The sequence below is a fragment of the Sylvia atricapilla genome, chromosome 15, assembly GCF_009819655.1.
Source record: "Sylvia atricapilla isolate bSylAtr1 chromosome 15, bSylAtr1.pri, whole genome shotgun sequence".
NCBI lineage: Eukaryota > Metazoa > Chordata > Aves > Passeriformes > Sylviidae > Sylvia > Sylvia atricapilla.
In genome coordinates this window covers 14,822,639-14,848,463 of record NC_089154.1, presented here as the reverse complement: position 1 = coordinate 14,848,463, position 25,825 = coordinate 14,822,639, and the positions used below count along the sequence as shown (strand labels likewise).

At 42.7% G+C, this 25,825-nt stretch overlaps 1 protein-coding gene across 1 annotated transcript; it reads left to right on the top strand.

The window, feature by feature from the left end:
• Window positions 1-1,180: 1,180 nt before the first annotated feature.
• On the top strand, window positions 1,181-25,069 carry PDXDC1 (pyridoxal dependent decarboxylase domain containing 1). The gene is made up of 23 exons (XM_066330296.1): window positions 1,181-1,256; window positions 6,823-6,896; window positions 7,398-7,463; window positions 8,523-8,606; window positions 9,624-9,770; window positions 10,287-10,476; window positions 11,048-11,116; window positions 11,605-11,683; window positions 12,199-12,283; window positions 13,114-13,162; window positions 13,258-13,359; window positions 13,522-13,647; window positions 14,339-14,389; window positions 15,295-15,358; window positions 16,205-16,293; window positions 16,903-17,008; window positions 18,001-18,172; window positions 18,823-18,941; window positions 19,746-19,867; window positions 21,781-21,873; window positions 21,962-22,058; window positions 23,132-23,236; window positions 24,010-25,069. The coding sequence occupies exons 1-23, from the start codon at window positions 1,236-1,238 to the stop codon at window positions 24,261-24,263; spliced, it is 2,364 nt and encodes a 787-aa protein (XP_066186393.1). The 5' UTR covers window positions 1,181-1,235; the 3' UTR covers window positions 24,264-25,069.
• Window positions 25,070-25,825: the final 756 nt, after the last annotated feature.

Sequence of the window (25,825 nt, the reverse complement as noted above, 5' to 3'; positions counted from 1 at the left end):
GTGCCGCGATTGTTGACTGACAAATGAAAACTAGGCACTGTTTCCTTATTACCTTTTAAATTATCTCCTTGTTGTGTGCTTACATGACGGTTAAGGCAAAAGGTTAAGGCTTTTTCTTTTCAGTTTTGCCCTTGTTTTGCCGTCTGAGCAGGGCCGATGCACGCCTGCGGAGCATCTCTGATGCTGTGAGACAACTTGAGGAGAAAGCCCCAAGTGATGTGAGGCTGTGTACACAGAGAAGCGGTGCCACGAGGGATCTGCGATCCCCGCAGTGAGGTGACACCGCTGGTGGCCCGTGTCCCCTCGCCCACGGGGGACAAGGAGCGCGTCCGGGAGCTCCGCCTGCTGCTGGCCATGGGCTCGGGCTGGACTGAGGCAGGACGTGCTAGTTCGCTCCGTGACCTGGATTAATGCCTTCGAAACTATCATTAATTCTCCCGTGAAGAACTAAAAATAGGCGCGGATGGCCTGTAGGTTTAATTAATTTTGCTGAGAGTGTAGAGCGGACACGCCGTGTCAGGGCCCAGAGGCTGCCCTTCCCTCCTCATCCCCACACAGCCCTGCGCAAACAACGCCAGCTGCCAGCAGCGCCACTAAACAACACCAATGGCACTAATAGAGCGAGAGACATGGACCGGAAAGTAACTCCGGTTGGAAGAAGAGAAATAAAGCTCAGGGAGAGCCCAGGGTTCGGGTCTCCGGGGGCTGCTCTGCCGGACGGGAGCCCACAGGCAGGTGCGCGCTGTCCGCCGCCGTTGTGCAGCGTTCCGGGGCGGGCCGTGAACGCGGAAGAAAGGTTTTGGTGCCCCCGTAGGGGACACTGGGGTGACAACCGAGAGGTTCGCGAAGGCTGGAGCCACGCAGAGCCCTGCCGGGGCCCGGCCTGCCACAACCCGCCGCGGCGGGGACTCGAACTCCGGCCCTCACAACTCCGACCCAGAACCGGACCCGCGGCCGCCCGCACCGCGCTCTCCACGCATGCGCCGCTGCCGTCCCTGACCCCCGTGCTCTCCGCGGGACTGTTCCACCAGCCGCCGCGGGGGGGAGCGATTTCAGCCCGTTGGCTGAGCTCGGTGCCCCGGCGCTCCGTGCGCAGCGTGTCCTCGGCGCGGCCCCCCCCGTGAGGCGCGGCGCGGTGGTGCGTGCGGCGGGGGCCGGCCCGTTGCCCAGGTGAGCGCGGCTCCGTCAGCGCTGCCAGCGTGGAGCGGCCGGGGCGGAGCGCCGGGCCCGCGGCCATGGACGGCTCCCTGGAGAAGGTGTGCGGGGCCGGGGCCGTGAGCAGCGGCCGCGGAGGGTGCGGAGGGTGCGGAGGGTGCCGGGGGGCCGCGGGAGGGCCGCGGGCCGGCGGCGGCCGGGGCTGGGTGCGCGCCGCTGCCCCCGCGCCTCAGGAGGCTTTGGCTGCCGGAGCTGTGGGGCAGCACTGGAGCCCCCGGGTGTGTCCCCACCGCCGGCCTGACTGGCATCAGTGTCCCGGATCTGGGACTGGGCAGAATAATAACTATCAGGAAATGCTTCAGGAGCGGGTCTTCATTTTCTTAAACAAAAAAAAAAGGGAAAGAAAAAGAAAGAAAAAGGTGGAGCTTATTTCCTGTGAGTGTTAGCCTTCAGCAGGACAGGAGAGGAACTATTACTAAATAAATTCTTGTGGAAGCCATTATTTAGAATGGGGCTGGAGGCGTTGGCCGTGCGGTGTAAAGGCAAATATTGGCTCACCGAGTGTCCCCCCGGCTCCGTACCTGCCGCACACCTGTGCCGGGACAGGCTCCTGCCCTCCCCGAGCTCCTCCCGAGCTCCTCCCGGCCCCACGGTGCCTCTGCAGTGACGAGCTCTTGGTGTGCTCAAGGCTTCATGCACACGCCTCTCCTGGCGTCCTTTACTAGTGCTCGGCTTTGTGGGGGCCTTTTGGATGAGATGTGCTCATGATCCCTTCGAATGAGATCCTTTTGAATGAGTGAAATGGTTAAGGAATTCAGGAACATGGTTAATTGGCTCGGTGGCCAAAAAAAGTTTGATAGAGTACAGGCTTCCTGAAGAATACAGTGTTACAGGGTGTTTGTTAGTGTTTAAAAGCTTAGGTTCTTTGCTGGTGCTGACAGAAGTGACTCCTGCGTGTTCTGAGAAATTTTAATTGTTTCAGGAAAACTTGGTGTGAGTAGTTTGGAGTGTGGTGTCTATGAACTGGACTCAGAGAGAACATTCCTATGATACGTGGTTATTTTAAGAAGGTGCATTAATACAGGGCAAGTGTAGTACTGACCGAGTTCTTTGCTTGACTAGTTCATCATATAAAGCAATAAACACACTGCAGGAATGAAATACCTAAAATAAATTCATGTTTAAGTTGTTCTTGATGTGAGGACTTGTCTATAATTGTCTTGCATGTCTGATTTTTCCATACATGCAGCTAGACATGTGTCAAGAACAATCGTTTGGTTTATACTTCCTCTGTTGTTTATCACAGCTTTTTTCCACATGTGTGATAAAAGCTGTAGTCCTCTGTATAATAAAATGCCATAATACAGTTATGGTCTTCTAGATATTTAGCAGTAAGTGCCCTCCTGGAATAGTCTTTGGTTGAGATTGTGGTTAATCTGTACAATTTATAGTTTATCAGGTCTTGAGCATGATAATGTCAGAAATCTTCTCCCCAAAAATGTTTGAAATTTCTCCAAGCTGTGGTGCATTTTTCTGCAGAGAATGTCTGTCCTCTTATCTTGTGGACCTTATTCAAGCATTATCATGATAGATTTGAGACTGGTTTTTATTCGAACCATGGATTCCCTCCTTGTATTTGTAGTAATAAGTACTTTTTAACTTGTATTAATATTTGTTGCAACTCTGTGTTTTTGCATAACTATTTTGATACAATCACCTAATGAGCTCTAATTCCATGAGCTTGTGTGACTGCACTTATTAGGGTCTAGCAAATGGAAAAATATTTTTTTTAGCAGATGAGAAACTTGCAGAGAATTGCAAACATTGCACAGTGTGACTGCAGTGAGGACCATTGTAGATTCTGACACACAGGTGTGCACAGCAAAAGTCTCTTGGTTTGATTTTGCAAATTAACTTTGTTTCAGCAGAAATGTTTTTGCATTATTTTTAATGTATTGTGTGTCATAAGTGCTATAATTACAATTAATTTTATCTAAAATTCCGGAATCTTTTGTTGGGCTGGACTTGTTTAAATAATTCTGGAAGCCTGTGTTGGATTTCAGAAGTTTGCCTTAACAGAACTATTCTATTTTTTCCCACACATTTGGATTTTGAGAGAAGTTGGTTGTTTTTTTGGTTTTTTTTTACCAATCTTCTGAAGGATTTAAAATTTCAAGTTAGGTGACTTTGTCAATGGCAAAATAATGCAAATTTTTTCCTTGTAACTTCTTGCTGTCTCTGCAGCAGCATTTTCCCTAAACATGAAAACTGTTTTGGTTTCTTGCTCAGCCCGTGGCTCTTTTGTTACTGTATTATTTACCACAACATCCTGGTGAGTTTGCTGTAAACTCCCAGCAGCAGAGCTGCATTAAGGTGCCTGTCAGGGGAATAAATAAAGATAAGAAGAGCAAACACCTATAAACAGAAGCGTTGTGATGACACAATGCCATTTTTATTCAAGCCAAACCATCATGGAGTGTCTGCTTTTTTTTTTTTTTTTTTTTTTTGGTCGTTGTTATCTTAAACTTTTCTTACCCCAGACAATAAAAACAATATTCTTTTGGCTGAACAATATTGATATTGTTTGAGATTAACTTACTGTTGAGAAGAGGGTTTGGTTTTTTTATGGTAAAACCTCACGGAAAAACTTATTTAAGGTGTTATAATAATGTAGTCAGAGAATGAGCTCCCATGAAACAGGGAATGAGCTACACTTTTGAGTTGCTTTGCACAACATTAATTTATGTAAACAGTTTAAAATTCACCCCATTATTTCATTAGGAGTAGAGCTTACAGAAATGCAACATCAAGGCTGTAAAACATTGGTCTAGAAGCAGCATTCTCCCTTTGGAATTTGCAATGAATTTTCAGTCTTATCCTCTCCCCAGCTGCCAGGTGACTCCAAGGTGTGACATCCCACCTGTAAAACCATAAACAGTTCAAAGTACTTAATAAAATGGGAAGAGATTAGTTACAGAATGGGGGAGTGACTACAAGTCAGAGCTGTGGCAGGATAACCCCAGGGAGCTGGAGTAACACATTTAAAGGCAATGAGTGATAAAAGTCCAAGCAGGCTGGGTGAGGTGTGTCAGGGCTGTGAGGAGCTGGAGGCAGGTGTTGGGATGCTGAACCTGGAAGGAAAAAGCCCTGGCTGGTGGCTCCTTAGAGCTTTTGAGGATTTCCATGTTTTATACCTCCCCTGGTCAAAGGCTGGGATTCAGGGACTGAGTGCAGAAATTTCCTGAACACCTGGGCTGCCCTGTGCTCCAGAACAGGGTGTGCAAGAACTCCTCCCATGGGCATTTTCAAAACCTCTTCAAGATCACAAAAAACCCCCAAAAAACTCTGTTTATTACTGCTCTTGGTATTAAAGTGTGCTCAGGAACCTTTCTTCACTAAACGGTTCATTGCTGCAGCTTCGCCACATCTATTTTTCTTGCTGTTTAAAAAAAAAAGGCAGAAAGTTTCCAGCTTCCCACCTCTATGCCCTTAGTGATGTGAGCAGAGGAGGAGCATGTAAAAAGTTCAGCATGCAGCAAGTGAGGGTGGGTTTCTTCTCCTTCCAGAATTCAGAGGAGAAAATAAGCTGCTGCATATCCACTTAGCAGTTGGGAAAAAAAAAAATCAGAAGGGATTAATTTTGCAATTCAGCACCTGTCAGAATTGTGGATTCAAAGACTGTGGATTTCACAGCGTTTTTTGGATCTTGGTGTAACTTAGGAGTTTTAAACCTGTATTTCATGTAGTGATTCTGGCATCTCAGTGGCAGAAGGGTTTCATGTGTGTGTGTAATTATTAGTGCTTGAGACAGGATGAGTCACAAGTGAAGGGTGTGCAGTTTTTAACATCTGATGTCATTTCACAGGTGAATTTTATGCTAGCAGCAAACAAAAGCAGCTCAGAGCTCTTTTTGTAATGTTTTGTAATCCGTAGTCCTCATTTAGAACGGATCTGTTGGAATATTGCCTGAGATGCTGAGGAAGGCTCAAACAAGTCACTGCCCTCCAGCCACTGATCATGTTTTATGACAGCCCAAGTTAAATATGGGAGATAGTCACAATCAGCAGATTAGTCTAGTCATTTACTCCCTTAAGGGCTTGCAGGAGCAAAACTGATTATATATTTTTTTTCTGAACATCTTTCTAGAGTTTCTTTGACATGGTGCAACTCTGGAAACCACTCAAAATGTATGGACATATTACCAAAGATCAGATTTATATTTTTCCTTTGGCTATACCTATTTTCTTCTGAGTATTGAATGCTTGCAGTGTCTGTTGGGGTTTTTTGATCTCTGCTGAGGTCTGGAACTTTTTGTATTTGTGCTGCTTTGTCACTCAGTGCTTAATTAGGTTGTGGCCCTCATCCCCAGTGGTAGTTGTACAAGCCAGCCTAAAAGTGTAAAAACCTATTAATTGCTGAATGCTGGGAGTTCTGATGGTAAAACATTACTCAGCACTTGCTCTGTTCTTTTGTTCTCCCCCCAAACATTTGTCACTGGCCCCTTCCAAAGGCACAGAACAGAGAATTGTCATGGGCTGATCACTGTGCCCATGCCCAGCTACTGATTCTTTTTACCATTTGCTGTAATGTGAGTTAAATCTCAAAATATTTAGTTAAAAATAGTCTTTGAACATATGGTAACTCTCAACTTAATTTTTTTTCCCTTCCTTGATGAGTCTCCCGGATGAAAATAGTGTAAAATCCTCCTGTAAATGAATCCCACTACCTTCTGTGATTCAATTTGCTTTTGTGTCTGCATCTGCCTGAGTGAATGCATTTACCTGTGGGATTTTATTTCTTTAAACAACCCCTGCAACCTCAGCAGCAGGCTGCAGGGGCAACCACCAGAGTCTTTGGTGTTGAAGTTCTGGGGTTATTCAGGGACTCTGTAACGTGCTGGAGCTTAGAAGTGCTGTTGTCTTCTGCTCTCTCTCTGGGGTATATTTAATTTTCAAATACAGGTAAGTCAGGCTCTGCCAGGTGACACCTTCCACCTTCTCTGGAAGCTTCAAGTGGCACCTGATCCTTAAAGGGATAAATGCTCCTGTCCTGGTGTCTCGTGTCAGTGTCACAAGCTTCTGTCAGGCCTCTTGGGTTAAAGTTGGTGAAAGAGGCTTTTTCAAACCCCACAGGAGTTCTTTGGGAAATTCTCTGAGCTTGTCATCGGTTCAGGGCAAATAAGTTCCATGATTTTTTAAGCTTTTCCATCCTGGCAGTGTCTGGTTACCTGATTTCAGCAGTGGGATCAGGATTTTTGGCCTTTGCTGTGCAGCTGGGGGATAATTGCTGCCTGTCAGCCTGTCTTAGCTGCCTGCTGCAGGTTGGTTCCACTCTTTGGTCTATATAAAGGCAATTTCTCCACTTAGTTAAGATTAAAAACTGGCTTAAAAGTACAAAAATATAGGAAAAAATAGATTTATAGGGGTATTTGGGTTAGGTGTTTTCTCATCTCTTTTGAAAACTACAGTTGTAAAAGTCTGCTGGGGAAATGGCAGGTAATGATGCCATTTTATTGCTCGTCTAGGGCAGTCTCAAAGGATACTTTCTTGTCTTTCTAGGTCCAAATGTTGAGTTTTTATGCCCTTCTAGGATTTATTAGATTAGAGACAGTAGTAAGACAAATGGATTGTGATCTTTTCTTGAAAGTTGCTGTCTTTTCCCTGGCAGATGGTGGACCCTACTCTGGCAGAAATGGGGAAGAATCTGAACGAAGCAATGAAGATGCTGGAGGACAATCAGAGGTGTGTGCAAAGGCTGCAATAAAAACCAGCAGCTGTTTGTGCTGAGGGGAAGATTATCTGTGTAACTGCCATTAAACAGAAAAATCCCTCATGTTCCTGGTAGTTTAAGGTCACATTGTCATTCTGAAGCTTACACCTCTCCGAATCATCTTTGTTTCTCAAATGCTGGGATTTTTAAAGTGAAAATATACATATTTATATGTGTATATACGTGTTCCTTAAGTCTGTTTTTCAAAGTTAGGAATTTTTTATTATTGCAGTGCAAGTAATTTTGGATGCCTGTATATATGAGATTCCTCTCTAAGCTTTCTGCTAAAGAACTGAAAACCCTAAAAACTTGGGAACTCTTTAATTCAGTCTGAACTAAACTTTTCTGTTGATCTCACCTGGTTTGTTTGTGAACCTGTTGTCAGTGAAATAGATACGTGTCAGTGTGTATTTCATATTTGATGTTATCAAACACAAACTAAACACAGAGTTTATTCTGTGTCTTTAACTTAGGAAAGTGGAGGAGGAAAATGAAAAGAAATATGCGCGGAAGGATATTCCTGGACCACTTCAAGGCAGGTAGGCAGCAGCAATTTTTAGATAATGCTCTTTTCAAAATCTTAAGCTACACATAGCATGTTTGTCTTCCAAGCAACTTGCATTAATAGAAAAGTTTAACATTTTACAAACACCATAATAAATTTTTTCTCATACTCACATAGGGGAAAAGAAGTAATACTATAATCATACCAACAATTTTCATTCTCATGTAGAAAAAAGAAAAAAAGATTAATTGTCCTTGGTGACTGAAATTTTGAACTCTTTGAATCTGATGAAGTAGTTGCACACAGCTGTGATTGAGACTCAAAATAAACATAAACTTCTGTTGAATAAAATACCAGATAAAAAAACCAACCACCAAATCCCAGAAAGCTCCCACCTTTTCAGCTCAGCTGTCTTTAGAAATTAAACAGAGCTCTTGTGCATAAGGCAGGTAAGACCATTGTAGCTGAAAATGAAGGTTTCAATGGGTTGTGTTCTCTGTGGGAGATGATCCTGCAGGAGCTCAGGCTAGCACTTCAGAAAATATTGCAAAAGCTATTTAAGTCTCTGCTGTGCAGAAACTAACCCTGGGTTTGAGTGGAGACACTGAGTTATCTTCCCTGGAAATAAAAAGCAATTCCAGCTGTCAGTGTAAGTTCTAACACTACTGTGAATTTTGGTTGGAGATATAAAAGTTGAAGTGTTGTGAATCTTTTCCAGTTTGACCATGTCATGGGAGAAGTCTGATGTAGCTTGTGTCTGCCAGAAACTGAGATTTGTTTAAGAGCTGTGCTGAGTTATGAGCTGAAGCTGGTTCATGTGGATCCTTGGCCACTGCTTTGCTTGGCTGTGTAGCAAGAAGAATTCAATGTTGGCAAGTCAGGCTTTTCACACCAAATTTTCAGCTATCAGGAGATTTGTTTTGCTGAGTGATTGAGCATTCTCATCTTTGTGATCAGTTTTTCTGAGACCAAGGAACCATTTCTGTTGCTGTGCTCAGCACTCAGTGAAAGTGGAGTGTCCCAGATGGCCTCTTTTAAATGCTGATATTTACCTGGTTTTGTCTCTTTACTGTGGGTTTGTTTCCCCTCCCAGTGGCCAGGATATGGTGAGCATACTGCAGTTAGTTCAGAACCTAATGCATGGAGAGGAGGAAGAGGAAACTTCACAGTCCTACAGGTAAGGCCAGCATCACTTACTGATTTTTTGATATTCTGATCACTATAGAACTTACCCACTTAAAATTAAGTTCTGTATGTTTCAGAATATATATATATTTTAGTATATGTACTTATATACATAAGCATATATATTAGGTATTTTAAAGTGTAAAATATTGTCCAACCAGGTAACTTTTTAAAGGCACCTTACATGATATAGTAAAGCAGAATTATGCATAAAGCTTGGCTTTCTTAAAATTACAAAGCTTCCATTACTAATTACTAAATTGATTTATACAAGGGAATTGTTTCTCATGTGACAGCTCATTTTTTTCCACTTTCTGAAAGGTGTTTTAAGTCAGAAAGTCTTAAAGCTTTGAAGACCAATAGATTTTTATCATGTATCTCTGTAGATTTTAAAATGAAAGGAAATAACGTTTGTTTCCATTTTTTAGTAAAATGGAAATAGTACTGACTGATCTGCAGAGGATTATTGAAAACCAACATTCAAAAAACATGTTTGAGATTTTAAAAAAACCAAAAAAAACCCCAAAACCATTAAATAAAAATAAAATAAATAAAAAAAAAAAAAAAAACAACCAACAAAGAAAAGCTGTGCCCCTAAAAATAGTCATGTAAGTGTCCTGATTTTCCTGTGCCTAGGATGGAAGGGTATTAATGCACTTTAGAGTCCCAGGGCAGGTAAGGTGCTGAGATCATGGCTGGGTCAAAAGCAGGAGCTGTTCCTGTGAGAGCTGGGCCAAGTGAAATGTTCTTTGTGCACTGGCAGCTCAGTGTGTCACACACAGTGCCACCAGGGTCCCTGTGATCTGCTGCATTTCTCTCTGCTAAATATTTCAATTACAAGTCAACCAGTCTACATTAAAAATCTATAAACTCCAATTCTGCCAGTCTACATTAAAAATCCATAAACTCCAATTCTGCCAGTCTACATTAAAAATCCATAAACTCCATAAACTTCCTGTGATGCCCCTGACTTGGATTTGATCAGCAGTTCCTCTGTTCTGGCTTGCAGACTTCAGAACCTGGGGGAACAGGGTCACATGGCTCTCCTGGGACACAGTCTGGCTGCTTATATATCTGTGCTGGACAGGGAAAGACTGAGAAAACTTACAACCAGGATCCTTTCTGACACTACCCTCTGGCTCTGCAGGCTTTTCAGGTGAGTCCCTGGGAATAACTTGTGTGACAAGGGAGGAATAATGTTTAAAAATGGGTGTGACTCCATTGAGGGAGTCAGCAAAAGAAACCACTGTGCCGCAAACTTAAAAATCCTTGGAAGGTCTGAAACACGACCTTAAGCTAGCCTAAAGAATATCAGGTTGCTTTATCTTTAAAATTAGCAGTCCAGATTTTAAATCTGTTAAAAGCAGAATGAAGGCCTTTTGTGTGTTTCCTCCCACACTCTTAGTAAGCCAGGTTTTAAACTCTCTAAAGGCAACCTTAAAAGAACCCAGATGTTTTTTTCTTTCTTACTCTGTCTCTGAGTCTAAATGAAAATATATACCAGGCTTCTCTCATTGTTAATCTCAGCCAGTCCTGTAAAAGTTTTCTTTTGATCTACTTTCACCTGGGAAAATGGAAGGTTTTTTTGTCTTCTCCATCCTGTGGCGAGCTTCTTTATTGATTGGTGTTATTTTAGTCCCTAAACTGAGTGCTGCTTTTGCTGCTCGTGCAGGTATGAGAATGGATCAGCCTATTATCATGAAGATGATCGTGAAGGTCTCCTAAAAATCTGTCGACTGGTCATTCACACCTGCTACGAGGATTACACACTCGAGGGCTTTAATGTGCTCTGCACCAAGCAGCCTGTCATCTACATCAGCTCTGCAGCCAGGACAGGCCTGGGCCAGGCTCTCTGCAATCAGGTAAAGTCACTCACTTCGGGGGCTTCTACCTGCTTTTACCTGCAATTGGAACCCACCTGGCTTCATGTTGCCTGCATAGCTTTGGGGATTTTGACAATTTATTTTTCCTCGTGGCAGAAATAGCAGCAAAGGAAGCAGAGTTCATACTGGGCATAACCTCAGCTGTAGTGGGCTATACATTTAAAATAAACCCATTTGTCTGGGAAAAATACTTGGAGGGTTTTTTTACAGCCTGTGTTTTGCAGCAGTGATACAGTGGGAGGAAGAGAAATTTTCTGAATATTTTCAGTGAAAGGATCCTGCATGCTCACATTTTAAAAAATGAGTGATTGTTTCTAGGTTGCATTGTGCTTCACAGAAGCTGTTGGTCATGAGATAGACCTGAGCCCAAACATACATAATCTGTCCTGTGCTTTTTTCTTATTAATTCGATTATAAGTTTTAGCAGAAAACTTACTTTATAATGTAACATTAAGGTTTCTGTTGTCACCCTGGTTTTTTGTGTCGCTCTGTATTTATGAACACATGAAAGGAGGATTTCTCAGTTGAAATTCCATCATTTCTGTTGCAGTTAGGGCTGCCCCTTTCCTGTGTGTGCCGTGTGCCTTGTAACACCATGTTTGGCTCTCAGCACCAAATGGTAAGTTTGTCTCCCCTAAGAGCTCTTTCTGTGCTTTGGTTGGGTTTCAAGCCTCATTAAATGAATATCAAGTATGCTGTTATGAAAAGCTGTTAATACATTTGCTTTTTCTGAGCCTTCTGTGTTAAAGCTGTGTGAATAATAGATGGAAATTTTCTAAAAGCAGCTCATATCTTGGTCTTGTCATTTGCAAAATATTTTAATGGCTTTTGAGTAAAGTGCTTTTTAGTGCAAGATTTCTAGAATAGGAGTAGTTGGTGTACTTCCACAAACTATGTGGTGTATTTGTGCTTTATTTTTCACAAATGCTTTATTTGGTCTTCAGATTATTTTACCTTTGAGAAGAAGAAAGTGCAATCCAAAGACATTGAGAATGTTTCCTTTCAGAACTTCAGGATGCTGTTCATTTTCAATCTTAAATGCATTTTCCCAGTTCAGCAGAAACAACTAAGTGTTTGACAAAGATATTGTTTTCTTACTGATACCAGGATGTTGCTTTGTTGGACAGACTGATTAAAGAGGATGTTGAGTGTGGAAAACTGCCTTTGTTGCTTGTGGCCAATGCTGGTAAGTGCTGTGCACAAACAATCATAAAAACCCCCATGCTATTTCATGAATACATATACAATAGAAAAATAATTTATTTTTCCTAAACATCTCAATGATTGCATATCAAGAAATATCAGGAAGTATCTTAATGAGCACACAATAATTATCTGTCCAAAGAGGGTGTTTTATTTAACTGATTTAAATTTGGATTGTGCTGTTACAGTTGTGCATATGTCAGTTGATGTATTAAGATGACTGCAACTTACTTTAGTGAGAGCAGATCTCTTGTTAAAACCAGTTTTACATTAACACTCCAGATTTTTTTGATGGACATGTCATCAGCTTTAGCTTGAAAAATCCTATTTTTCTTCCAGTTAATTAAACACATGTACAAAATTTCCTTGAAGTATGAATCAGGGGAGGTGACTGTTACTTGCTTGGGACCTGGGAAGTGATCTGAGCAGTTAATCAGCACAAGGGGCTCATTTGGTGGAGGCTCAGATCCTGTTGTTCCTTTTCCCTGTTCATCCCAGGGACTCCAGGGGCTGGACACACAGACAAGCTGGGCCGCCTGAAGGAGCTCTGTGAGCAGTACAAGATGTGGCTCCACGTGGAAGGGTATGGGTCTGGAGCCTTCTTTCTGTATAACTGCATCCCTCAAAAGGTCTGACTAATGAACAGCATCTAATTTGACAGCTCACACAGAGCCATAGAGCCAACTTATTTCTGTCATTCTATATGGTCGTGATTTTATTGTGAGATAGAAATCGATTTACATACACAGGAAGAGTTAATTGGGGAGGTAATTTCAGCACAGATTGCTGATCACTTCTATTCAGATGGTAATCTTATCTGGTCTTGCTTTGAAGAGCTTGAAATATGAATTAAAAGACCTTCTAGGCCAGGGAGACCTAAAAAGACCTTTGAGTCAGGGAGGACAATATACAGTGGTTATTGAGGATGAAATGACACTTCAGTGAAGGTTGTCAGGGAGGCTGCAGCAAGAGCAGTGTGCAACAGAGCTGGGAGGAGGATTCAGCCAAGAGAAAAGGAAGTTCCAGGAACTTGGACAGTGTCAATGAAGATTCCAGTGTTCTAAGATTATACTTTTTGAAGCTGGAATAAAGGCTGTTTTTCTTGGTATTTTGTAGAATAGCTGTATTTGCATACTACTTATTTCTGATGCCAAATTATGGGTACAACCTTGGGTGATGATTTCACCATATATTGGACTGAAAATTTTTAGAGCTAAGTAGATTTTTACTTTTGAGTTTTCAGTCTCAGAATACCAAGTAGCAACATCTCCTGCATTGTTAATGAAAAATCTGTGAACAAAAATTACTTCCCTTTACACAGCAATATGAAATATTTAAAATGCAGATTAAAATGCTGTCTTCTAATACATGTTTAATATATGGTAAACCCACTTTTTGTTTTTTTTCCCCCAGTGTGAATCTGGCAACTTTGGCTTTGGGTTACGTCTCCTCCTCTGTATTGGTACGTTTCACTAAATCTAGAAACTTTAAAATGTGCTTGTGTAAGTTAATCAAAATATATATGGCTTATGTTGTGCTTATTGTCATCAACTTCAGGCTGCTACAAAATGTGACAGCATGACTCTGACCCTGGGCTCGTGGCTGGGGCTCCCTGCAGTGCCTGCAGTGACCCTCTACAGACACGAGGATCCATCCTTGGTACGTCCATGTTCTCCCCGTTCTCAGCACCCTGGCATTCTGATTCTGATCCCAGTGTGCTGCCATGCTCTTCACCAGCATCTCAGTTGTAGTTTCCAAAGCTGGCAAAAGTGTGGCATCCCCGAGGAGAGGTTAACAGTGGTTGGTTTGTTCCCTCCTCAGTCGCTGGCGGCGGGGCTGACGTCGAGCCAGCCCGTGGAGAAGCTCCGTGCCCTGCCCCTGTGGCTCTCCTTGCAGTACCTGGGCCACGATGGCATTGTGGAGAGGATAAAACATGCCTCACAACTGGTGAGCAGCAGCTCAGCTGTGATTTGTGACAGCTCTTGACCCACCTTTCTGGTTATTGTGGTATGTTGTAGAAGACTCCACTAAAATAGCGCCATTGTTGACATATTGGGTCATATTGGGTCATTTTGTTACACCCACAATGAAAGCACAGGAAAATGCTTGAGGCAGGGAAGTGCTTTTGCTATTAGATTTTATGTATATTTTTATAAGTGAGAAATAAGTCTTTGTTCTTCCTAGACAGTGAAGTAACATAATCAAACTTCTTTTCCTTAAAAGCTCTTCAGAGAGACTTTATTTTCCTACTCCACTTGGCATCATATTGATTGCAGTAATAGTAAATTACTTTTAGTAAAAAGGACTTCAAAACGTTTCTTGAGGTACAAGTGCACTATGTTTGGAGTCCTTAGTTTAGTAAAAGTTCAGGTCTGATATAATTTGTTAGTTACAATATGCAGTGCTTATATGCAAAATATTATTTCTTAAAGGTCATATTTGTAGTTGGTATTTTGCTAACCCCAGAAGATATTTTTCTATGACATTCCAAATTTACAAATTAAAACTGGATGAGTCTTGACAAGTTGGAGGGTTTTGCTCAAAAATTGTGACTGTTTAATGTTTTTCAGAATAACTTTCAACTTCTAAAACTGTATTTCTCTCCTCCATTTGTTCTCCTTCTGCTCTGGTCTTCTAGAGTCAAAGGCTATTGGAAAACTTGAAAAACCTGGATTTCATTAAGACCTCGGTACAGTCTATTTTTAATACTTTGGTTGTATATCTTAGTTTCTGCCTCTTAAATGATAAGAATAACTTTGACTAGAGTAAATTATTTAAAAATGTAAATCCTGGCCATTGTTTTGAAGACACTTGAAGGATCTTTCTAATTAAGTTCTGGTGTTCAGTGGGATCTCATGGCTTGGTTATGTGACCTCTGGATCATGTTTGTTCTGGTGCTCTGTTCTGGTGCACCCAGGGGAGTGCAGAAGAGCATCCAGAATTTGTGTTCAGAGCTTGATTTAATTCCATTTAGAACGTGGGTTTGCTCAATAATGCATCTATGAAACCAGTTTCCAGAAGTGTCTCTAATTTATTCTGGCTGCACCTTACCCTGCTGTTGAGATTATTGTGAACCCTGTGAAATTGTACACAAAAATTATCCCAGCTGAGGTTTATAACACCAGAAATAGGTTTGGAAGTTACAGCTTATGTAGTAATTCCAAATTCAGTTTCTGTGAGATGTCCTGTCCAACAGGGTTTGGTGATTTTACTCCCTGACCCCCACCCCTGCATTTCAGTTAGTATTTGATGTATAGAAAATGTAGTCACCTTTTACTGAGTAAGCTGTAGAGTATTAATGGCCTTGGGAGTTCTAGTTACTGTATCTCTTACCCTTCTACTTAAACAAATCCTGCATTTTTAGGGTTGTGAAGTGTAGCCTCAGATTGTCTGCAGAAGTAGCCCAGTCTGTTTCTCCAAACTGATCCAAAGCAGGATCATTATAATCTCACTTTTCCTGCTGGAACTTCCTTGATGTGATTTCCTGGGGTGATTTCCAAGAGAACTGAAGCTTTGCTCAGTAGAGAAAGGAATTGTACATGGTATCAAATCTTTAAAAATACAGGGAAATTTTTTTTTTTTTTTCTTTTGAAGGTTGAAGATGAACTGAGTTCACCTGTGGTGGTTTTCAAGTTTTTCCAGGATTATTCAAACAGAGGTATGTGATTTATTTAAAACCAAACAACAACCAAAAAACCCCTCTATACAGTTTAAACTACTAATTCACCAAATGAATTTGAAATAAATGTGATGTAGTGCAGTTCTCTCATGTAACATGCTTTTAAAAAGATTGTGAATGCTGGTCATGATCTGTGACAAATCATACATGTGATACCTTCTTTTTTTAGACAGACTGCAGTGTTTTAAATTTTCATAACAAGTAATTTTCTGCCTTGTTGAGTGAGAAGATTTGCATATGATTTGGATCTTGGGAGCAGATGATGGCAGTCTCTAAAAGCTGCAGGCTGGTTCTGAGTGTATTGCTGGGGAGAATTTTGGTTTATTCAGGTTTTCTGTTCCTTTCAAACATTTCATAGCTCATGGCAAGCACCATGTTGCTGTGGTTTACTGATTTAATTCCTGTTGCAATGATTTTAAAAGCAGCAGAACACATTGGGAACAGCTCTGGAAATGTTGCCACAGGTATTAAATATTGCAGCCTACTGTGATGGGATTTTGCTTTATGAAAACATTGGTTGTATTTCCATTGGGGCATTTAAACCTCAAAACTCAGAAGTATTTTACTGGGGTGGGGTTTTTTTTATTTTGTTTTGGGTTTTTGTTTTTTTTAAACTATTTTATTCAACTCTGTTATACTTCAAGTATTTTGTTCAACATATTTTTACAAAACATCCATATTCATCTGCTGCAGGCCCAGAACACGGTGTAGATGTGTTACATTGGCCTGGAAATGTAATTGTCTTTGATCTAAACTTTAGGGTGCCTTTTATTTCATTAAGTAAATAAAAATCCACCTCTGTGGCTCTTGTGTCTTTGGGTTCAGATCAGACCTCACATGCTGCACAGGCCTCAACTATTCAGCACCCCATAATAAGCAACGAAAGGCACATTTATGACACCTTCAACCAGTGGGTAAGAATGGATGCTTTTTTTCTGTAGGGAAGGGGAATGCCAGGAATGGTTCAGGGGGTCATCAGGAGCTAGAAACCCTTTGTTAGAGTAGTTTGAAAGATGTTCTCCATCCCATTTCCTTTGCCAAACTTGTGGCTGTTTCAAAGATTAATTTGCTCTGAAGCAAAGCTGCTTTCACATTTCTGATCATTTTACAGATAATTTTTCTCTTGGTCTTCTATGTGAAAACTAGAATTCTTTTAAACCAGCCAAATGCTCTATTGCCCATGTCTGTGTATTCTTGAGCAGCCTTTTCCAGCTCTTGAGTTAATTCTGGAGGCCTGTGCTGGCAGAGCTGAGCACATGGCTGCTTTGGATCCCTCGTGCAGTAATCATGGCACACCTAATGGCAGTGACAATTTTGCAGAGAATTCTGACTTGGTAACACCTGCAGCTTATCCCAAATTTTCATGATTTTAAGGCTCTGTCGAGCTCAGCCATCTCACCTACAGGGTGAAGTATTTCGATGCAAGGACTGATTTTTGAGAGAAAACTGCATCTGTGCTGTTCCCTGAGCTGAGGCAGGAGCCCTGCTCTGCCCAGGTCCCTAACTGTGCCTTGTCCCTGCAGCTGGGAGAGCAGCTGGCACAGCTGGTCCCTGCCAGTGGGGTGGATGTGGTGGAACTGGAGGACGAGGGCACGTGCGTGCGCTTCAGCCCGCTGATGACTTCTGCAGGTAACAGTCCCTGCAGCCAGCCCCTGGGGAGTGCTGGGCTTTGCTGGGGCCTGGGACAACATTTCCTGGGGTAAAAGCAGATGTGCTCAAGGATATTCTCCTGTGGGCAGGATTTTCTTATAAACAAACCAGCACCACCTCAGATTTACCACTGCGCTGGGTGCATTAGTGGCAGCTCAGTTGTTGTGGGTCCTGTTGCCTCACCACCTCTGCAGAGAAACTTCTGCTTACTTCTTAAACTCATTAGGAAAAGCAGTTAAATTCCTTCTCTCAGCTGCCTAACACCAGATGCCTGACCTTTCTACACAGGTGTTTCAACTCTGCAGTGGTGCTTGTGTTCAAAATACAGCTGCTTAGCTGGAATAATTATTTCCTAAGCCTCCAGGGTTTTCTATAATTACTGGTGATGGGGGGGATATTAAAAAAACAAACTGTGTTTTGGAAAGGGTCTTGTACTCTTAGTTTAGGCTCTGCTAAAGTAAGAAGCACAGAGCAGTGTGCAGGAGGTGCAGTGTCTCCTGGTGAGGGGCTTGGGCTGTAAAACAGCTGCCATCCATGAGAGAGGGTCCTGGGGTACACAGAACAGTAGATTTTAGAAGGAAATGACTTGGTGATGCTGTGATGTTCTGTTTTAAACCAGCATGGCAGCTAATTCAGCACCAGCTGGGCTATGGGAAGAGGATGTTTGTGGGATTTTTGTAATGCTAGCTACTGATGTAATGTAAAAGGGTATTGTAACATGACCTTATTAGTTTGAAACATGAGAAAATCCTTTTTATTAGGTTTTTATGAAATCCTTACTACCTTTCATTTTCGTGTATCAGTGCATAGATAACTGAACCAAAAACCTACTTACACAGCCCAAGATATTCTATACTACCCATAAATTAATTTGTGATTACCTTGCAGAGCAGCTCCTTTACAAATCCTTCATTGAGACATCTGTGTCACGTCCATCACACTGATCACACACTGACACCTCTGCTCTGCAGTTTTAGGAACTGAGATACAAGACATTGATTACTTGGTAGACTGCTTAAAAATGAAGATACCAGTGTTGACAAGCACACTGCAGCTGAGAGAGGAGTTTGAGCAAGAAGTGAGAAGAACAGTTGGCCTGTTGTATGTTGAAGATCTTGCCTGGCCAGGGTTGGGTGTTGTGAGGTAAATTTTTTCCATGCTGTATTTGCAAACGCTGTGCTTGAGCAAACAGGACCATTTGTCTCTTCAGTGGTGATTTGGATGTTTCATTTGCTGATTGCTGCCTGGCTTTGCACCCAGTGGAGGCTTTTGAGTGCTTTTTTGGAAATTGCCTTTATAAAATCCTTTTCTTTGATTATTTCTTAGAGAGAAGCTGAAGAGCTGCTTTGGGCACCAGTTGTAACATTGGAGGCAGTGTGTGTGTGTGTGGAATATGTAATGAACAAGTGCATCCCACTGTCTTTAGCCCAGCATAACTTCTATTTTTATCTCTAATGACAATCACTGATATGCTGAATAGATTAAAAACCCCCTCCAAGTGTCTGTTCTGATCCTTTGCTGCAGCCCTCTGGGAAGGGGTCTGTATAGCCAAACCAGTTCAGGTGTAACTATCAATACAGCAACCAGAAATCTCTTGTGTGGAGTTTGCAGCAGCAAACTCAGCCCACTCCTCAGTCCCTGATGACAAATGCCAATAAATTTGCTGGTAGGAGCTGTGATGTTCTGAGGCTTTTTGTTTGTAAAATACAGGAGTGTGGAGAAATGTGCTAAATGTGTGGCTGCTTCTGTAAGTACTCTGAAGTGAAATTACTGTCTCTTGGCTTGGTTTGAAGGTACAACTACCACAGTGATGAGAAGAATGATGAGAAACAAGAAAAAGAACTAGAAAAAATCAACACAGAACTTCTGAAAAAGTTAAACGAGCTGGAGTCGGATCTCACCTTTTCTTTGGGTAACTGCACTATTTAAAGAACTTCTGCTCAAGCTCACAGTCATTCTCCTTGCTGTGCTAGAATGATGTGTAGGTCATTATAATGCAGAATGAGCTGCTGCCCTGTGATTATTGCAAAAGGAACACCTCTAAGTGTTTCCACCTCCCCAGTGCTTCAGTTCAGGAGTGTTCACCAGGTGAGCTGTCCTCAGAAATCCTTGTGAAACCTGATGTGTGGGCAGCTAGACCCAGAAGGGTTTCCTTGGCAGAAAGAGTAAAAAAGCTGCAGCATTCCTGTGTGTGAGCTGAGCCTTCTTAAGCAGTGCTGGCTCCAGTGGAAAGCAGATCTCATTCCAGACCACTGGCACTGATGGCTTCATGCTCTCTGTGGCTTCACTAAAAGCTTTAGATGACTTTTGGGATAATTAGCAACGCTTTCACATTTACACTGTGCCACAGGATAGCTGAAAGTATTAATTTGCTTGTCCAGAACTCTGATCTTTTTCTAATCAGCTGTCAAAAATTAAGTGCCCTACGGTTGTGCAACCAAGTAATCTGTAAAAGGCAGGAAGTTGAGGAGTTTAAAGCATATTCAACACTGATAATTATAATACAACTCCTTGACTGTATAAATTTTCCAGTTTTTTTTTGCTCAGGGCGTGTTTCCTGTCTTTGAAAACCCCCAGGGCTGAACTTTCTTGGCCTGCATAGTTTGTACCCACTCAGACCCTGCCCTTAGGAGGAATGTGAACTGGGATTTCCAGATTGACTGGCAGGATTGCAGATCTGTTCAGCACTAACACCTCACTCTCCCTGTGCCCCCAGGACCAGAATTTGGAGGGCAGAAGAATTGTGTTTACATTGGCATGGTCACAGAGGATCTGGATGTGTCAGAGTTGGTTGAAACTATTGCAGCAACAGGCAGAGAAATTGAAGAAAATTCAAGAGTATGTATTAATAACTCCCAAAGTATTGAAGCACCCTTTTTTCTCCCCCTTCATATTGGCTTCAGGACATGGTTTTGTTCATTGTGAAAGTAAAAGTTGTGTTTGCCCACGAGAGTTTTAATTACTGGAAGGAATAATGTGTGTCTACCTATGGAGAATTATGGATTATGATATTGTGAGGATGTCTGGATTTGTGCTCATGGTCCCGTGTGCAGTAGTTCTAATGAAAACCTTCAGTTGTACTGAAATAGCCTCATTTTATCATTCAGATTTTAAGCTGTGAAAAAACAACAGTGGAGGTGTAGGTTGGTTGTGAGCTGGTGTTTCTCTTCACTGCTAAATGTGGTGGGATTGAGATTCTTTATATACACCAGCTTTAAGATAAAACTATGCTCTAAAATGTGTGAAAAACTTTTAATTGGTGTCTTAAACCCAGAAATTACAAGTTACCTATTGAAGTAATAAAGCTGATGATGCAACTTCTATTTGTCAAAGCATTTACCTGAATGGAGTTCTCCAAATGTCTTCTAAAGTAGAATTCCTGAGTGACATGCATTACATCTGTCCCTTCATTCTGCTAGTGTTGGGCATTTAATTTTCTCACCTCCAAAATAAATAGAATTTCAGAAATCCTCTGCCTATTTCTGCTTATGGGAATATGTTGATCATGGCAATGAATTTTTTTCTGGCAGTGGCTTCCTGCCCTCTCTTGGCTCCCGTGCTGCTTGGAGAGTGACACGAGGGATGTTTTGTCTGTAGAGCACCTTCAGTTGTTTAACTGTTGTCGTGGAGAGGAAATTAATGGGCCCCTGGGATCCTGAAGGCTCCAGGGAGGAACAGAGCAGTGGAAGGGTCAGAAGGGTGCAGTCCTTGGGACCAGCTGCAGTAAATCTGTGGATCTGCACCGTTTGATCCAAAGCTGGGGAGCAGAACCCATTTGTGAATGCCCCTTGCCCCACTCAGATGTGGAGGGCTGATCCAAGAAGGAAGATTTTACAAAAAACCCACATCAGATGAGGAGGGTTGATCCAGGAAGGATGATTTTAGAAATAACCCACATCAGTCCAGGCTGCCTTGAGCTGTGCAGTAAAGGCACCAAAGGCAGCACCCAAGCTGAAGTTGACTGAGCCATAAACACAGTGCTTCTTCCTGGTGCTCTGAATTGCAGCCCACTGCCTTCCCTCCTGGAGTCAGGGCTTTGGGCTGGCCTCTCCCCGAGGGAAAAGGAGCAGCTTCCTCCTTGTCCTTTCATTAGCTGACAATAACACAGATTTTTGCCCTTTTGGAGGAGGTGTTAAAACTACCATTAATGTATGGAAGTTGGCATTTTGTCTTGCACAAAGACAAGGTTTGTTCATTCCTTGCCCCTGCAGCTGTCCCAGTGAAGTGGCTGTCCCAGTGTTTTATACCTTTACAGTATAAAAGATTGCTGCTGCTGGCCTGGGCTGCAGGAACCAGAGGCAGTTCTTTGTGAGAGCAGGAAAACAATGTGAACCTATAGGTGGATGCATAACTTGGTACTGTGAGGCTGATTTAAGTCCTGCATGTTTCTAGGAACCAAAAGGTACTTTATAAACGTAAATGTTCTTCCCAGACATTCATCTGAGGAACATTTATATGCTAAGCAGGTTTTCAAAGAATTTGGGTCACAGGCTCATTTCTAAGTGTAAAAAAAAAAAAAAGCACCATTCTATTTAAAATTACATTATTTCCTCTGGGATTATGTTATAAAAATTCTGCAGTCAGCATGTACTTTCTTTAATTTATAGCCATAATAAAATAGAGATTGTCACATATTGTCTGTCTTTAACTAGAAAAATATCTGACTACCCTGTCTCCATCTTAAAAACCTGAACTAAAAAGACAAGTTTCACGTCCAAATAATACCTATCCTTATTTCTGGGTTTTATTAGCTGTTGGAAAACATGACTGAAGTTGTTAGAAAAGGGATACAGGAAGCACAACTTCAGCTTCAGAAAGCCAACGAAGAACGGCTGCTGGAAGAGGTGAGGCCACAAACCTCAGCCCTGTGGTACCCTGAGGTCACTCAGCCCCCGGGGGCTCTTCTCACCACTCTTGGGTTGTGCTTTGCAGGGGCTGCTGCGCCAGATCCCAGTGGTGGGCTCTGTGCTCAACTGGTTCTCTCCCTTCCAAGCCTCCCCCAAGGGAAGGACGTTCAATCTGACAGCAGGTAGGGCTCAGGGCACCTGCAGCTGTGTCCTGCTGGCACTGGCACTGCTCAGTTCTCTGTGCTGGTGTGATCATGAGTGACATAATCCCCCCTCTGGGTGTACAGCAACGTGCTTTGCACTATTTCTGGAACACCCAGTAAGAATCTCCTACCCTCTCTAATACAGGTTACATTTTATTTTCCGCATGTTGAACCGTGTTAAAAAAACCCCACAGTAGACACTGGCATTTATCAATGGAGGAATTATTCCTGTGACCTCTGGTTACATATCCTGGAGGAGTTTGGGGGGATAAATACATGAGCTAGGGGTAGCTTGTGCATCCTCTCCATGCTTCCAGGGCCCTGGTGTTCCCTGAGCAGGATGTGTGTCTGGAATCCTGCCCTGGGCTGGCAGCTGGCTGCTGCCATCCTGCTGAGTGCTGCTCTGGGCTGAACTGTCCAGCAACTGGAGGACAGCTTAAAGCCAGCTGAGGGCTGCCAGCCACTGGGCTGTGGGAAACAGTAGGAAATGGAATGGTGCAATGTGTGAGACTCTATTTTACTCTCACATTTGTCATTTATGGCTGGGGATGTAGAAAGAGCTGCCTTATAAGCCTTTTTACATCAGCGAGACTGATGGACCAACATAATACTTCCTGAAATGATAAATTTGCACTGTAAAAGCACTGTGGCAGTCACAGGGCTCAGCAGAGCATCTGTCACACCCAGGACAGTGGCCCAGTGTCTGTGTGTCTGTACCCTGCAGGGAAAAGCTTCCTGCTGTGCCCAGGGCCTTTGTGACTCGGGATGCACCAAGTGGCAGGTCCTTTGGGCAGAGAAGAGCCCATCCCTCTGGGAATGCTGAGCCTGGCTACAGCCTGCAGCTGGGAAGTTGTCCCACGCCAGGGCAGCAGGGAAATGGGACTACAGAGTGTAGCAGGGTTGTGAAATGAGGGTGAGGGTGAAATGATTCACTTCTGAAGTCTCAGCACTCGTGTCCCTGAGTTCTCAGAAATGCATCACTGCCACATGACAGTTAGAACTCAAATACTGCTGTTTCAGGTTCAGTCAACTTACCTGTTTTTAACCTGCAGGCTCTCTAGAATCCACAGAATCCATGTATGTGTCAAAGGCCCAAGGAACAGGCAGCACCCCACCGCCAACTCCCACCTCCAGCCTTGCAAAGCAAAGACTTCCTGGTAAGTTTCTGTGTCTCAGTAGAATTCCTAAAACTTCCCTGACTCAGGAAGACCCATGTGATTCTCCATCTTTTGTAACATCTGGAACTAGAGCTTATCTTCTACCCCCTTAAAAACCTTAATGTGCACATGGCACAGAACGCTGCCCCAAGCTGTTTTCTCCCCACGTATTCCCCCTGTGACCACAGGAAGTTGTCCCATTAACTGACAACTGCCTGTGAACTCTGGAATCTTCTGTGGAATATCATGAGGTTATTGAGCTTTAAAAATGAACAGGTAAACAAGCCAACAGTTTTATTTAAAACAAAGCATAATACCATGTAATCATGTATTTCAGCAGCTGCATTTCTGTTGCTACCAAACATTTTGTGGCCTAAGCCATTCTGAGGTGAAGATCTGTCAAATCTATGGCACTCTCTGCAGAGTTGTATTAGTAATTAATGCTGATTTGCCTGGAAACCCAGTTTTAACTCACCTTTTGGGCTGGTGGCTCCCAGCCTGTGACTTTCAGTGCAGTTGTTTAAGCTGGAATGATTTGTTTGTAAGCAGGCAGCTTGGCTTCAGCTCAGTTTTCTGTCTGCACACACAGGATACAGTAACAGAGGCTGTTACTTTGCAGACCTCTTTGGGTCTATGTTCAGGGTCCAAAGTAGCAAACAAAAACCACTTTTCTGCTGTTACAAAATTCCAATACTTCCTTTGGAAACTGAACCCGTGCACACCGCTGTCTGTATTTGCTGTTATGGGCACTGAATGCCTCAAACCCTTCACAGGTCAGAAAGCTTTCAAAAGGTCTCTGAGAAGCTCTGATGGGTTCAGTGAGACCAGCTCCATCAGCCACTGTGATGACCTGGACAAGCTGGATCAGAGACCCCCAAACCCTGGCCAAGAGCAAGGACCTTTGGAGGTGGAAGGAGCAGAGGAGCAGAAGGAGGTGGTGCAGGCAAAGACAGACACTGAGGACATTGACAGTGACAAATCGCCACCAGACTGCACCAAGGCAGAGGACCAAGCAAGTCCAAGATAAAATCCAGAGGGTGGATTTCAGACTGTGCTGAGGAGGCCCCTGCCCAGGGAGGCAGGCTGGTAATGATGCATTGAAAATGTGAACAGTGCCACACGCAGTACAGTAATAACTACTGTAACTTATTAACTGGGATTTTGCACAAATATCCATTCCCTCCCCTGGGACAGAGATTTGTCTTACTGTACACTCGTTACAGTTGCTTTAATCATCTCCATGTTGGTGTCACCAAAGCTGTAGTGAAATTTATGAAGTGCTCACGAACGTTTGTAAATACACTTGGCAGTTCTCCCTCCTGCAGGAATCCACGCATGACAAGTTGCTAACTAACCACTCAGCCATGCACACCATGAAAAACACAGTTGCTCCCAATAATTATAAAACTATCTTATGTTACTATACTTCATAAAAAACAACTGCCAGTCCTTCACCGTTTTAATATTTAAAATTCAGTTTAGGCTCTCCTGCAAAACATCTCCTGAAGTCCCCAGTTGTGTGTTGCTGTTTCCTGCTCCTTTCCCAGCCCCTGCCAAGAGCTGTGGTGGTGAGCACAGTGCAGGGACAGTGCCCTGTGGATGGGAGTCACGAGCAGCACTGAGGTAGTGAATTTTCAGCCTTCTAGAAAGCAATAGTACATCTGCATGCCTGGCCAGTGTCTTACTGCTGCCTGGGAAGGAGCACGAGGCACCTCCTTCCCTTTGCACGGCCTTTACACACCAAATACTGAACACGTTCATGCAGTGTAACTGGACTTCCTTCTGTTGTGGATTTTTAAAGGTAGCTGTAGTAAAGATTGAAAAACCAATACATTTGTGATGGTTTCAACCTTTATTTTTTTGAAGAACAGTAACTTACCTCTGGTAGGAATTGTACAGGTGGAAGAAATTATTTAGGTTATTTACATACACCATCACTTCAGAGTGTCTGGGACTAGTTAGCAAAGATTTGATCAAAATCCAGTGTGTCAAAGTGTTTTTTTCCCAATCACCTTACTCACCTCACTGGGAATTTCCAGAGGCTCTTGTGGAAAAGCCATCTTTGGCAGCACTTTGCTTTCCCCAAGTAACCCACAAACCCTCCCCTCCCTCTAAACTGGATAAAAGTACTGCACTTTGCTCCACTGGGGTTTTTTTCCTCCCTCCTTCTCCACCCCTGAATCCCATAATGGCAGTAGTGGTAGTGGGACTGACTTTGATAATCAGCAAAATCTGAGGGTTTTGAATTGTACTGGCACCTGATTTGACTCTCCACTTCTGAAGCCTGCAGTGCTGGGATGCCATGAACAAGGTTCATTTTGCTTGGGTAATTTATGTAAATCAGTGCAATTTTTTCTAAAGTGCAAAAGCAATTAAGTTGACTAGTCTTCCTCCTTGGTTTCTTTAGTGCAATGAAGTATGTTAACTACAGTAATTTGCTGGGGATAAAAGTTACCCCCCACAAAGATTAATTTTTAATGTTTTTATATTTGGAAATGTTAAATCAGTAGTTTTGTTGGAATGAGCTTCATTCTTTAAATACTTACCTGAATGTTTCAATAAAGATTCTTCAAATTATTCCTCTGGAAT